Source organism: Lampris incognitus, chromosome 9, assembly GCF_029633865.1.
Source record: "Lampris incognitus isolate fLamInc1 chromosome 9, fLamInc1.hap2, whole genome shotgun sequence".
In the NCBI taxonomy this organism is placed as follows: domain Eukaryota; kingdom Metazoa; phylum Chordata; class Actinopteri; order Lampriformes; family Lampridae; genus Lampris; species Lampris incognitus.
Window position 1 is genome coordinate 772,787 of NC_079219.1, and position 13,191 is coordinate 785,977.

The window sequence follows — 13,191 nt, forward strand, 5'->3', positions numbered from 1 at the left end:
TTGTAATCCCATGTACAGTGCATCCTGAAAGTATTCACACCCCTTCACTTTCCCCACATTGTGTTATGTTACAGCCTTATTCCAAAATGGATTAAATTCCTTTTTTTCTCATCAATCTACACACAATACCCCATAATGACAAAGTGAAAAAGGTTTTGTAGAAATTTTTGCAAATTTATTAAAAATAAAAAACTGAAATATTTCATGTACATAAGTATTCACACCCTTTACTCAGTACTTGGTTGAGGCACCCTTGGCAGCGATTACAGCCTCAAGTCTTCTTGGGTATGAAGCTACAAGCTTGGCACACCTATATTTGGGGTATTTCTCCCATTCTTCTCTGCAGAGCCTCTCGAGCTCTGTAAGGTTAGATGGGGAGCGTCGCTGCACAGCTATTTTCAGGTCTTTCCAGAGATGTCCAATGGGGTTCAAGTCTGGGCTCTGGCTGGGCCACTCAAGGACATTCACAGACTTGTCCTTAAGCCACTCCTTCGTTGTCTTGGCTGTGTGCTTAGGGTCGTTGTCGTGTTGAAAAGTAAACCTTCGCCCCAGTCTGAGGTCCTGAGCGCTCTGGAGCAGGTTTTCATCAAGGATCTCTCTGTACTTTGCTCCATTCATCTTTCCCTCCATCCTGACTAGTCCCCCAGTTCTTGCCGCTGAAGAACATCCCCACAGCATGATGCTGCCACCACCATGCTTCACTGTAGGGATGGTATTAGCAAGGTGATGACAGGTGCCTGGTTTCCTCCAGACGTGACGTTTGGCATTCAGGCCAAAGAGTTCAATCTTGGTTTCATCAGACCAGAGAATCTTGTTTCTCATGGTCTGAGAGTCCTTTAGGTACTTTCTGGCAAACTCCGAGCGGGCTGTCAACTGCCTTTTACTGAGCAGAGGCTTCCGTCTGGCCACTCTACCATAAAGGCCTGATTGGTGGAGTGCTGCAGAGATGGTTGTCCTTCTGGAAGGTTCTCCCATCTCCACAGAGGAACGTTGGAGCTCTGTCACAGTGACCATCGGGTTCTTGGTCACCTCCCTGACCAAGGCCCTTCTCCCCCGATTGCTCAATTTGGCTGGGCGACCAGCTGTAGGAAGAGTTCTGGTGGATCCAAACTTCTTCCATTTACGAATGATGGAGACAACTGTGCTCTTCGTGACCTTCAAAGCTGTAGACATTTTTTTGTACCCTTCCCCAGATCTGTGCCTCGATACAATCCTGTCTCAGAGGTCCACAGACAATTACTTTGACTTCATGGCTTGGTTTCTGCTCTGACATGACTGTCAACAGTGGGACCTTATATAGACAGGTGTGTGCCTTTCCAAATCCTGTCCAATCAGTTGAATTTACTAGAGGTGGACTCCAATCAAGATGTAGAAACATCTCAAGGATGATCAGTGGAAACGGGATGAACCTGAGCTCAATTTTGAGTGTCATAGCAAAGGGTGTGAATACTTATGTACATGCAATATTTCAGTTTTTTATTTTTAATAAATTTGCAAAAATTTCTACAAAACCTTTTTCACTTTGTCATTATGGGGTATTGTGTGTAGATTGATGAGAAAAAAAAGGAATTTAATCCATTTTGTAATAAGGCTGTAATATAACAAAATGTGGGGAAAGTGAAGGGGTGTGAATACTTTCCGGATGCACTGTAAGTGATCTGGTACTGTGGAACACTGTGAGGTGTAGTACTACCAGGCAACATTGTTATTTTAGTATTCATTCTTATTGTAATACTGTTAATGTCACAACTCTGGTGTATACACCGCTCAACTTGAACGCCATTCACTTTCTGACAAACTGCTTCCATACTCTCTGCCAAAAAGTCAGAACGGCAAAAAGATGCAGCCAGACACAACAGTTCAGAACGTGACAGCATTATCTCTGCGTTGCACTCACAGCCACGTTGTAAATAGCCATCCCAACGGCTCGGTGGTCGTTGATCTTCTCAGTGGAGACAGATTTGGTCTCATAGGCCAAAAATATGCCCAGCAGCAGCAACAGACCCTTGTAGCCATACACAACACCTAGAGGAAGAGAGAGGGAGAGAGGGAGACTAAGAGTGAGTGAGAGTGAGAGAGACAGCAAGAGAGGTTAAAATAGTGATCGGGAGTGAAAGCGAGTAGGGAGACTGAGTAAGTAAATGAGAGAGAGAGAGAGAGAGAGAGAGAGAGAGAGAGAGAGAGAGAGAGAGAGAGAGAGAGAGAGAGAGAGAGAGAGAGAGAGAGTCAGTTAAAAAGTCAGTAAGTGAGTCAGTTAGTTAGCGAGTCAATGATTTGCGATTTGTGAGTGGTCAGAGAATGAACGGAAGTTTAAAGAGTGACTAAGTTAGAAGGTCAGCGACTTTGGGACAGTAAGTTGGTGAGTGAGTTAATTAGTGACTGATTTGCAGGTTAATGAGTGAATTGTGACGACAGAAGTTTACTGAGTGACTAAGTTAGCAGGTCAGTAAGAGTTAGAGAGATAGCAAGTCGGTGATTTGCTGGGTAGGGATTTGCAGTCAGTAGTTATCAGGTCAGTGAGTTAGTCAGCAAATGAGTTGGTGATTCGTAGAGTTAATGAAAGAGTCAGGAAGTCAGTGAGTGAGTCAGTAGGTGAGCTAGTTCACAAGTCAGTGATATGCATGCTAGTGAGTCGTCAGTGAGTTAATACAAGTTTATGGAGAGATTTAACAGGTCGGTGAGGCGGTGAGCGAGTTAGGGAGCGGGCCGTGAGTTAGTGGGTGAGTGAGAGAATGAGGGAGGTAATGAGTGACACAGTAAGGGTGTTAGTTAGCAACTCAATTTTTTGTTGCGCAGACAGTCATCACAGAGTTAATAGAAGTTTACTGAATGAACGAGTTAGTAAGTGGGTGAGACTGTAAGTGAGAGAGTTAATGAGAGTCAGTTAAAAATTCCGCGAGTGAGTTGTTGTTGTGAGTTTATGAGTCAGTGATTTGTAGGGTAGTGAGTCATCACTGAACGGACAGAAGTTTAGCAAGTGACTTAGTTAGCATATCAATGTGTTACAGTGAATTAGGGAATGTGGGAGCAATTGAATGGGGGAGCAAGAGAATAGGGGAGTTAGTGAATGGGTGAATTAAAGAATGGGGAGTTATTGAATGGGGGAGTTAGTGAATGGGTAAATTAGTGAATGGGTGAGTTAGGTAATGAGGGAGTTAGTGAATGGGGGAGCTAGAGAATGGGGGAGTTAGTGAATGGGTGAATTATGAATGGGGGAGTTAGTGAATGGGGAGTTTGTGAATGGATAAGTTAGTGAATGGGGGAATTAGTGAGTTAGTGGCTGAAGTGAAAGACTGAATAGCACCACAAAATGAAGACTTTTTGAGGAAATAAAAGAGCAGCATCAAGAGCATAAGGAAATAAGGAGGGAGCAGAGCAGAGGAGAAAAGAGGAGGAGATGTGGATGATACACCTAGCTAAAGAGGCTGCACACCTCTACACAGCATCGGTTGTCTCTAAACCACTGCATGACACAAATCCAACATCTCTTCTGCTGGGAAACAGGGAACGCTATGGGGCAACGGCCCAGTTTGTGACCCACATTATTTGAACCCCAGCACCATTATACTTTTATAAGAACTGTGAGAGAGAGAGGGAGATAGAGACAGAAACAGAGAGACAGACACAGAGACAGAGACAGAGACAGAGAGAGCGAGAGAGACAGACAGAGAGACAGAGAGAGAGAGAGAGAGAGAGAGAGAGAGAGAGAGAGAGAGAGAGAGAGAGAGAGAGAGAGAGAGAGAGAGAGAGAGAGAGAGAGGGTGAGGGCAGTGACAGAAAGGAAGTTGAGGGGGGAGATAACATGAAAAGACAGAGATATATAAAGCGAGAAGGAGTGACTGCGTCAGTGAAGAAATGGATCAGGAGACCGTGTGGGCTGAAAAAAAGAACAGCAGAGGGAGATGTGTGTTTGAGAGATATTCCAAAAACAGTGGAGAGGAGTGTTAGAGAGAGAGAGAGAAAGAGAGAGAGAGAGAGAGAGAGAGAGAGAGGGGGGAGAGAGAGAGAGAGAGAGGCCGAGAGAGAGAGAGAGAGAGAGAGACCGAGACCGAGAGAGATTTAATCTTCTGCAAACTAGTTTAGCAACAACATATTTTTTGTTCATGCCAATAAAGCTATTTGAATTTGAATTTGAGAGAGAAAAGAGTGAGAGGGAGAGAGAAAGAGAGCGAGAGGGAGAGAGAAAGAGAGTGAGAGGGAGAGAGAAAGAGAGCGAGAGGGAGAGAGAAAGAGAGGGAGAGAGAAAGAGAGCGAGAGGGAGAGAGAAAGAGAGCGAGAGGGAGAGAGAAAGAGAGGGAGAGAGAAAGAGAGCGAGAGGGAGAGAGAAAGAGAGTGAGAGGGAGAGAGAAAGAGAGGGAGAGAGAACGAGAAAGAGGGAGAGAGAAAGAGAGGGAGAGAGAAAGAGGGAGAGAGAAAGAGAGGGAGAGAGAAAGAGAGCGAGAGGGAGAGAGAAAGAGAGCGAAAGGGAGAGAGAAAGAGAGGGAGAGAGAAAGAGAGCGAGAGGGAGAGAGAAAGAGAGGGAGAGAGAAAGAGAGCGAGAGGGACAGAGAAAGAGAGCGAGAGGGAGAGAGAAAGAGAGGGAGAGAGAAAGAGAGCGAGAGGGAGAGAGAAAGAGAGTGAGAGGGAGAGAGAAAGAGAAAGAGAGGGAGAGAGAACGAGATAGAGGGAGAGAGAAAGAGAGCAAGAGAGAAAGAGAGCGAGAGAGAAAGAGAGCGAGAGGGAGAGAGAAAGAGATTGAGAGGGAGAGAGAAAGAGAGTGAGATGGAGAGAGAAAGAGAGCGAGAGGGAGAGAGAAAGAGAGCGAGAGAGAAAGAGAGTGAGAGGGAGAGAGAAAGAGAGTGTGAGGGAGAGAGAAAGAGAGTGTGAGGGAGAGAGAAAGAGAGTGAGAGGGAGAGAGAAAGAGAGTGAGAGGGAGAGAGAAAGAGAGTGTGAGGGAGAGAGAAAGAGAGGGAGAGAGAAAGAGAGTGTGAGGGAGAGAGAAAGAGAGTGTGAGGGAGAGAGAAAGAGAGTGAGAGGGAGAGAGAAAGAGAGTGAGAGGGAGAGAGAAAGAGAGTGAGAGGGAGAGAGAAAGAGAGTGTGAGGGAGAGAGAAAGAGAGCGAGAGGGAGAGAGAAAGAGGGCGAGAGGGAGAGAGAAAGAGAGGGAGAGAGAAAGAGAGCGAGAGGGAGAGAGAAAGAGAGGGAGAGAGAAAGAGAGTGTGAGGGAGAGAGAAAGAGAAAGAGAGGGAGAGAGAAATAGAAAGAGAGGGAGAGAGAAAGAGAGGGAGAGAGAAAGAGAGGGAGAGAGAAAGAGAAAGAGAGTGTGAGGGAGAGAGAAAGAGAAAGAGAGGGAGAGAGAAATAGAAAGAGAGGGAGAGAGAAAGAGAGGGAGAGAGAAAGAGAGCGAGAGGGAGAGAGAAAGAGAGGGAGAGGGAGAGAGAAAGAGAGGGAGAGGGAGAGAGAAAGAGAGGGAGAGGGAGAGAGAAAGAGAGGGAGAGGGAGAGAGAAAGAGAGTGAGAGGGAGAGAGAAAGAGAGGGAGAGAGAAAGAGAGCGAGAGGGAGAGAGAAAGAGTGAGAGGTAGCGAGAGAGAGAAAGAGAGGGAGAGAGAAAGAGAGGGAGAGAGAAAGAGAGGGAGAGAGAAAGAGAGGGGGAGGGAGAGAGAAAGAGAGCGAGAGGGAGAGAAAGATAGGGAGAGAGAAAGAGAGGGAGAGGGAGAGAGAAAGAGAGGGAGAGAGAAAGAGAGGGAGAGGGAGAGAGAAAGAGAGGGAGAGAGAAAGAGAAGGAGAGAGAAAGAGAGGGAGAGAGAAAGAGAAAGAGAGGGAGAGAGAAAGAGAGGGAGAGAGATAGAGAGGGAGAGAGAAAGAGACAGAAAGACTGAAACAAACGTAGAGAGATATACAAATACATAAGTGATATATATTCACATGGGAGGAATAAGTGGTGTGTATGTAAGATGTTTATGCATTACACATATGTTGACAATCTGAGCTGACCTGCCCCCATGTTTCTACCCTCCACGTGTTTTTACCCTCCATGTGTTTTTACCCTCCAAACGTTTCTACCATCCATGTTTTTACCTCCCAAGTGTTTCTACCCTCTATGTGTTTCTACCTTCTATGTGTTTCTACCTCCCCCATGTTTCTACCCTCCATGTGTTTCTACCTCCCAAGTGTTTCTACCCTCTATGTGTTTCTGCCCTCCATGTGTTTTTACCCTCCAAACGTTTCTACCATCCAAGTTTTTACCTCCCAAGTGTTTCTACCCTCTATGTGTTTCTACCTTCTATGTGTTTCTACCTCCCATGTGTTTCTACCCTCCACGTGTTTCTACCTTTGATGTGTTTCTACCCTACATGTTTCTACCTTCCATGTTTCTACCCCACGTGTTTCTACCTTTCATGTTTCTACCCTCCATGTGTTTCTACCTCCCAAGTGTTTCTACCCTCCATGTGTTTCTACCCTCCATGTGTTTCTACCTCCCAAGTGTTTCTACCCTCCATGTGTTTCTACCCTCGATGTGTTTCTACCTCCCATGTGTTTATACCCTCCATGTGTTTCTACCTCCCATGTGTTTCTAACTCCCATGTGTTTCTATCTTCCATGTGTTTCTATCTTCCATGTGTTTCTACCTCCCATGTGTTTCTATCTTCCATGTGTTTCTATCTTCTATGTGTTTCTACCTCCCATGTGTTTCTATCTCCCATGTGTTTCTATCTTCTATGTGTTTCTACCTCCCATGTGTTTCTATCTCCCATGTGTTTCTACCTCCCATGTGTTTCTATCTTCCATGTGTTTCTACCTCCCATGTGTTTCTACCTCCCATGTGTTTCTATCTTCTATGTGTTTCTATCTTCTATGTGTTTCTACCTCCCATGTGTTTCTATCTCCCATGTGTTTCTAACTCCCATGTGTTTCTATCTTCCATGTGTTTCTATCTTCTATGTGTTTCTACCTCCCATGTGTTTCTATCTCCCATGTGTTTCTATCTTCTATGTGTTTCTACCTCCCATGTGTTTCTATCTCCCATGTGTTTCTACCTCCCATGTGTTTCTATCTTCCATGTGTTTCTACCTCCCATGTGTTTCTACCTCCCATGTGTTTCTATCTCCCATGTGTTTCTATCTTCTATGTGTTTCTACCTCCCATGTGTTTCTATCTCCCATGTGTTTCTAACTCCCATGTGTTTCTATCTTCCATGTGTTTCTACCTCCCATGTGTTTCTATCTCCCATGTGTTTCTATCTCCCATGTGTTTCTAACTCCCATGTGTTTCTACCTCCCATGTGTTTCTAACTCCCATGTGTTTCTATCTTCCATGTGTTTCTATCTTCCATGTGTTTCTACCTCCCATGTGTTTCTATCTTCCATGTGTTTCTACCCTATATGTGTTTCTATCTTCTATGTGTTTCTAACTCCCATGTGTTTCTATCTTCCATGTGTTTCTACCTCCCATGTGTTTCTATCTCCCATGTGTTTCTATCTCCCATGTGTTTCTACCTCCCATGTGTTTCTATCTCCCATGTGTTTCTAACTCCCATGTGTTTCTATCTTCCATGTGTTTCTATCTTCCATGTGTTTCTACCTCCCATGTGTTTCTATCTTCCATGTGTTTCTACCCTATATGTGTTTCTATCTTCTATGTGTTTCTACCCTACATGTTTCTCCCCTCAAAGTGTCTACCCTCCATGTATTCTACCATCCATGTGTTTCTACGCTCCATGTGTTTCTACCTCCCATGTGTTTCTACCCTCCATGTGTTTCTACCCTCCATGTTTCTACCCTCCATGTGTTTCCACCCCCCCATGTGTTTCTAACCCCCATGTGTTTCTAACCCCATGTGTTTCTACCCTCCATGTGTTTCTACCGTCCATGTGTTTCTTCCCCCCCATGTGTTTCTACCGTCCATGTGTTTCTACCCCCCATGTGTTTCTACCCTCCGTGTGTTTCTACCCTCCATGTGTTTTTACCCTCCATGTGTTTTTACCCTCCATGTGTTTTTACCCTCCAAACGTTTCTACCATCCATGTTTTTACCTCCCAAGTGTTTCTACCCTCTATGTGTTTCTACCTTCTATGTGTTTCTACCTCCCCCATGTTTCTACCATCTATGTGTTTCTACCGTCCATGTGTTTCTACCTCCCATGTGTTTCTACCCTCCATGTGTTTCTACCGTCCATGTGTTTCTACCTCCCATGTGTTTCTACCCTCCATGTGTTTCTACCCTCCATGTGTTTCTACCGTCCATGTGTTTCTACCTTCCATGTGTTTCTACCCTCCATGTGTTTTTACCTCTCAAGTGTTTCTACCCTCTATGTGTTTCTACCTTCCATGTGTGTTTACCCTCCATGTGTTTCTACCTTCCATGTGTTTCTACCCTCCATGTGTTTTTACCTCCCAAGTGTTTCTACCCTCTGTGTTTCTACCTTCTATGTGTTTCTACCTCCCATGTGCATCTACCCCCCATATGTTTCTACCTTTGATGTGTTTCTACCCTCCATGTGTTTCTACCCTCCATGTTACTACCTCCCATGTGTTTCTACCCTCCATGTGTTTGTAACTCCCATGGTTTTCTACCCTCCATTGTGTTTCTACCTCCTATGTGTTTCTACCCTCCATGTTTTTCTAACTTCCATGTGTTTTTACCCTCCATGTGTTCTACCCTCCGTGTGTTTCTACCTCCCATGTGTTTCTACCCTCCATGTGTTTCTAACTCCCATGTGTTTCTACATCCCATGTGTTTCTACCGTCCATGTGTTTCTACATCCCATGTGTTTCTACCTCCCATGTGTTTCTAACTCCCATGTGTATCTACCCTCCATGTGTTTCTACCCTCCATGTGTTTCTACCTCCCATGTGTTTCTACATCCCATGTGTTTCTACCGTCCATGTGTTTCTACCTCCCATGTGTTTCTACCTCCATGTGTTTCTACCTCCATGTGTTTCTACCCTCCATGTGTTTTTACCTCCCATGTGTTTCTACCCCCCATGTGTTTCTACCCTCTAGGTGTCTCTACCTTCTATGTGTTTCTACCTCCCATGTGTTTCTACCCCCCCCATGTGTTTCTACCCTCCATGTGTTTTTACCTGCCAAGTGTTTCTATCCTCTATGTGTTTCTACCTTCTATGTGTTTCTACCTTCCATGTGTTTCTACCGTCCATGTGTTTCTACCCTCCATGTGTTTCTACCTGCCATGTGTTTCTACCCTCCATGTGTTTTTACCTCCCAAGTGTTTCTACCGTCCATGTGTTTCTACCTTCAATGTGTTTTTACCTCCCAAGTGTTTCTACCCTCCATGTGTTTCTACCTCCCATGTGTTTCTACCTTCAATGTGTTTCTACCCCCCATGTGTTTCTACCCTTTAGGTGTCTCTACCTTCTATGTGTTTCTACCTCCCATGTGTTTCTACCCCCCCCATGTGTTTCTACCCTCCATGTGTTTTTACCTGCCAAGTGTTTCTATCCTCTATGTGTTTCTACCTTCTATGTGTTTCTACCTTCCATGTGTTTCTACCGTCCATGTGTTTCTACCCTCCATGTGTTTCTACCTTCCATGTGTTTCTACCCTCCATGTGTTTTTACCTCCCAAGTGTTTCTACCGTCCATGTGTTTCTACCTTCAATGTGTTTCTACCTCCCATGTGTTTCTACCCTCCATGTGTTTCTACCCTGCCTGTGTTTTTACCTCCCATGTGTTTCTACCCCCCATGTGTTTCTACCCTCTAGGTGTCTCTACCTTCTATGTGTTTCTACCTCCCATGTGTTTCTACCCCCCCCATGTGTTTCTACCCTCCATGTGTTTTTACCTGCCAAGTGTTTCTATCCTCTATGTGTTTCTACCTTCTATGTGTTTCTACCTTCCATGTGTTTCTACCGTCCATGTGTTTCTACCCTCCATGTGTTTCTACCTGCCATGTGTTTCTACCCTCCATGTGTTTTTACCTCCCAAGTGTTTCTACCGTCCATGTGTTTCTACCTTCAATGTGTTTTTACCTCCCAAGTGTTTCTACCCTCCATGTGTTTCTACCTCCCATGTGTTTCTACCTTCAATGTGTTTCTACCCCCCATGTGTTTCTACCCTTTAGGTGTCTCTACCTTCTATGTGTTTCTACCTCCCATGTGTTTCTACCCCCCCCATGTGTTTCTACCCTCCATGTGTTTTTACCTGCCAAGTGTTTCTATCCTCTATGTGTTTCTACCTTCTATGTGTTTCTACCTTCCATGTGTTTCTACCGTCCATGTGTTTCTACCCTCCATGTGTTTCTACCTTCCATGTGTTTCTACCCTCCATGTGTTTTTACCTCCCAAGTGTTTCTACCGTCCATGTGTTTCTACCTTCAATGTGTTTCTACCTCCCATGTGTTTCTACCCTCCATGTGTTTCTACCCTGCCTGTGTTTCTACCTCCCATGTGTTTCTACACTCCCTGTGTTTCTACCTCCCATGTGTTTCTACCCTCCATGTGTTTCTACCTCCCATGTGTTTCTACCTCCCATGTGTTTGTACCCTCCATGTGTTTCTACCTCCCATGTGTTTCTACCCTCCATGTGTTTTTACCTCCCAAGTGTTTCTACCATCCATGTGTTTCTACCCTCCATGTGTTTTTACCTCCCAAGTGTTTCTACCATCCATGTGTTTCTACCTTCAATGTGTTTCTACCTTCCATGTGTTTCTACCCTCCATGTGTTTCTACCCTGCCTGTGTTTCTAACTCCCATGTGTTTCTACACTCCCTGTGTTTCTACCTCCCATGTGTTTCTACCCTCCATTTGTTTCTACCTCCCATGTGTTTCTACCTCCCATGTGTTTGTACCGTCCATGTGTTTCTACCTCCCATGTGTTTCTACCCTTCATGTTTCTACCCTCCCATGTGTTTCTACCTCCCATGTGTTTTTACCCTCCATGTGTTTCTACCCTCCCATGTATTTCTACCCTCCATGTTTCTACCTTCCATGTGTTTCTACCCTCCATGTGTTTCTACTTTCAATGTGTTTCTACCCTCCATGTGTTTTTACCTCTCAAGTGTTTCTACCCTCTATGTGTTTCTACCTTCCATGTGTGTTTACCCTCCATGTGTTTCTACCTTCCCTGTGTTTCTACCCTCCATGTGTTTTTACCTCCCAAGTGTTTCTACCTTCTATGTGTTTCTACCTCCCATGTGCATCTACCCCCCATATGTTTCTACCTTTGATGTGTTTCTACCCTCCATGTGTTTCTACCCTCCATGTTTCTACCTTCCATGTGTTTCTACCTTCCATGTGTTTCTACCTTCCATGTGTTACTACCTCCCATGTGTTTCTACCCTCCATGTGTTTGTAACTCCCATAGTTTTCTACCCTCCCTTGTGTTTCTACCTCCTATGTGTTTCTACCCTCCATGTTTTTCTAACTTCCATGTGTTTCTACCCTCCGTGTGTTTCCACCCTCCGTGTGTTTCCACCCTCCGTGTGTTTCTACCTTCCATGTGTTTCTACCCTCCATATGTTTCTCCCATGTGTATCTACCCTCCATGTGTTTCTACCTTCCATGTGTCTCTACCCTCCATGTGTTTCTACCTTTCCACCGTGTGTTTCTTTTCAAACAGATGCTTTTTTGAACGCTTTGGCATCATAATGTCAATTCTGTCATGCCAAAAATGTACTGAAAATGATACTGAGAGAGAGAGACATACAGAAACAAAGACAGGCAGAGGTAAAGGACAGATAAATAGATAGATAGATAGATAGATAGATAGATAGATAGATAGATAGATAGATAGATAGATAGATAGATAGATAGATAGATAGATAGATAGATAGATAGATAGATAGATAGATAGATAGATAGATAGATAGACAGACAGACAGACAGATAGATAGATAGATAGATAGATAGATAGATAGATAGATAGATAGATAGATAGATAGATAGATAGATAGATAGATAGATAGATAGATAGATAGATAGATAGATAGATAGATAGATAGATAGATAAGACAGACTGACAGATAGACAGAGTGAGAGAGAGAGACAGAGAAAGTGAGAGAAAAGAGACAGACAGAGTGAGAGAGAGACAGAGAGTGAAAGAGAGAGAGACAGACAGGGAGAGTGAGAGAGAGACAGAGGGGGACAGAGAGAGAGAGACATAGAGAGATTGGTAAAGGGGAAAAAGAAGAAGAGAGCGATACCGAGCCATGTGTTCATCTTCTCAGAGCTGCAGTGTTCCAGCAGTGGCTGAATCAGGACGTCCAAATCTGCTTTAGGAGCCTCCTTAGTGAACTTCTGCTCACACGCGAGCGAGGAGAGAGACAGAGAGAGAGACAGAGAGAGAGAAAGGGAAAGACAGAGAGAGCGAGAGAGAAAGCGAGAGAGAGAGAGAAACAGAGAGAGAGAGTGAGACAGAGAGCGCAAGAGAGAAAGAGACAAAGAGAGACAGAGAGAGCCCGAGAGCAAGAAAGAGAGAGGGGGATGGAAGGATAGCAAGCCAGAGGAAAGGAGAGAAAGCAAGAGAAAGGAAAAGAGTGGGAGGAGATAATGAGAAACGATGAGACAGCAACACACTAGTAGAAAAGTAAAGATGCATGGTAAGCAGAAACGCAGTCACTGTAAGGTTAGAACCAGATCCCCACTGATAAAGAGGCCGCTCACCAAGGGGAAGTATTTGGCTCACTAAATTAATACAAAACTGAATTCATATGAATGGTATACATACAGTATTGTATATATCAATATCATCTATTATTTATTCAGTATCATATAGTGGGTTCATGCTTATATGGCCCAAACGTTTGATGTTACTGAAACAGCTTCATTTGCAGAGTTTTCATCAAATTCAAGAATAACAGCCTTCCATGCCAAAGTTAGTCAGTTACGCTGGCCAGATCCCAGTACTGTCATAAACCAGACTCTAAATCATTAAAGATATGGATGTGAAACTGCTGGTCCTCCAACACCAAGTCTGAAATAAGAATGGTGTCATCAGCATATCTACCTCCACAGTGATGTGAAGAGGGTCCACTATCTGCCATATCATGAGAGACAGGAAGTCGATGGCCAGCAGCACTCCAACAGTCGCATAGAGTTTCCATGGTTCCAAATGCTGCTGGGAGTTAGAGCAGGCACACACACACACGATAGACCACCACCATCACCAACAAAAATCATCACTGTCCAAGGGCATCACAAGCCAGTCAGTCCACAAACAACAGCCTAGATAAATACTGCTACAGGCCTGCTTCTGGATG

General features: G+C 44.4%; 1 protein-coding gene across 2 annotated transcripts in view; it reads right to left on the minus strand.

Moving 5' to 3' along the window:
- The window catches only part of gabbr1a (gamma-aminobutyric acid (GABA) B receptor, 1a), a 257,938-nt gene that overhangs the window by 18,678 nt on the left and 226,069 nt on the right, over positions 1-13,191 (minus strand). For both annotated transcript variants that reach the window (XM_056286387.1, XM_056286388.1), the window contains 3 exons: positions 12,939-13,046; positions 12,136-12,229; positions 1,898-2,025 (listed from right to left, as the gene is read on the minus strand). In XM_056286387.1, coding sequence (XP_056142362.1) covers positions 1,898-2,025; positions 12,136-12,229; positions 12,939-13,046 — 330 coding nt within the window. The remainder of the gene's footprint in view (positions 1-1,897; positions 2,026-12,135; positions 12,230-12,938; positions 13,047-13,191) is intronic.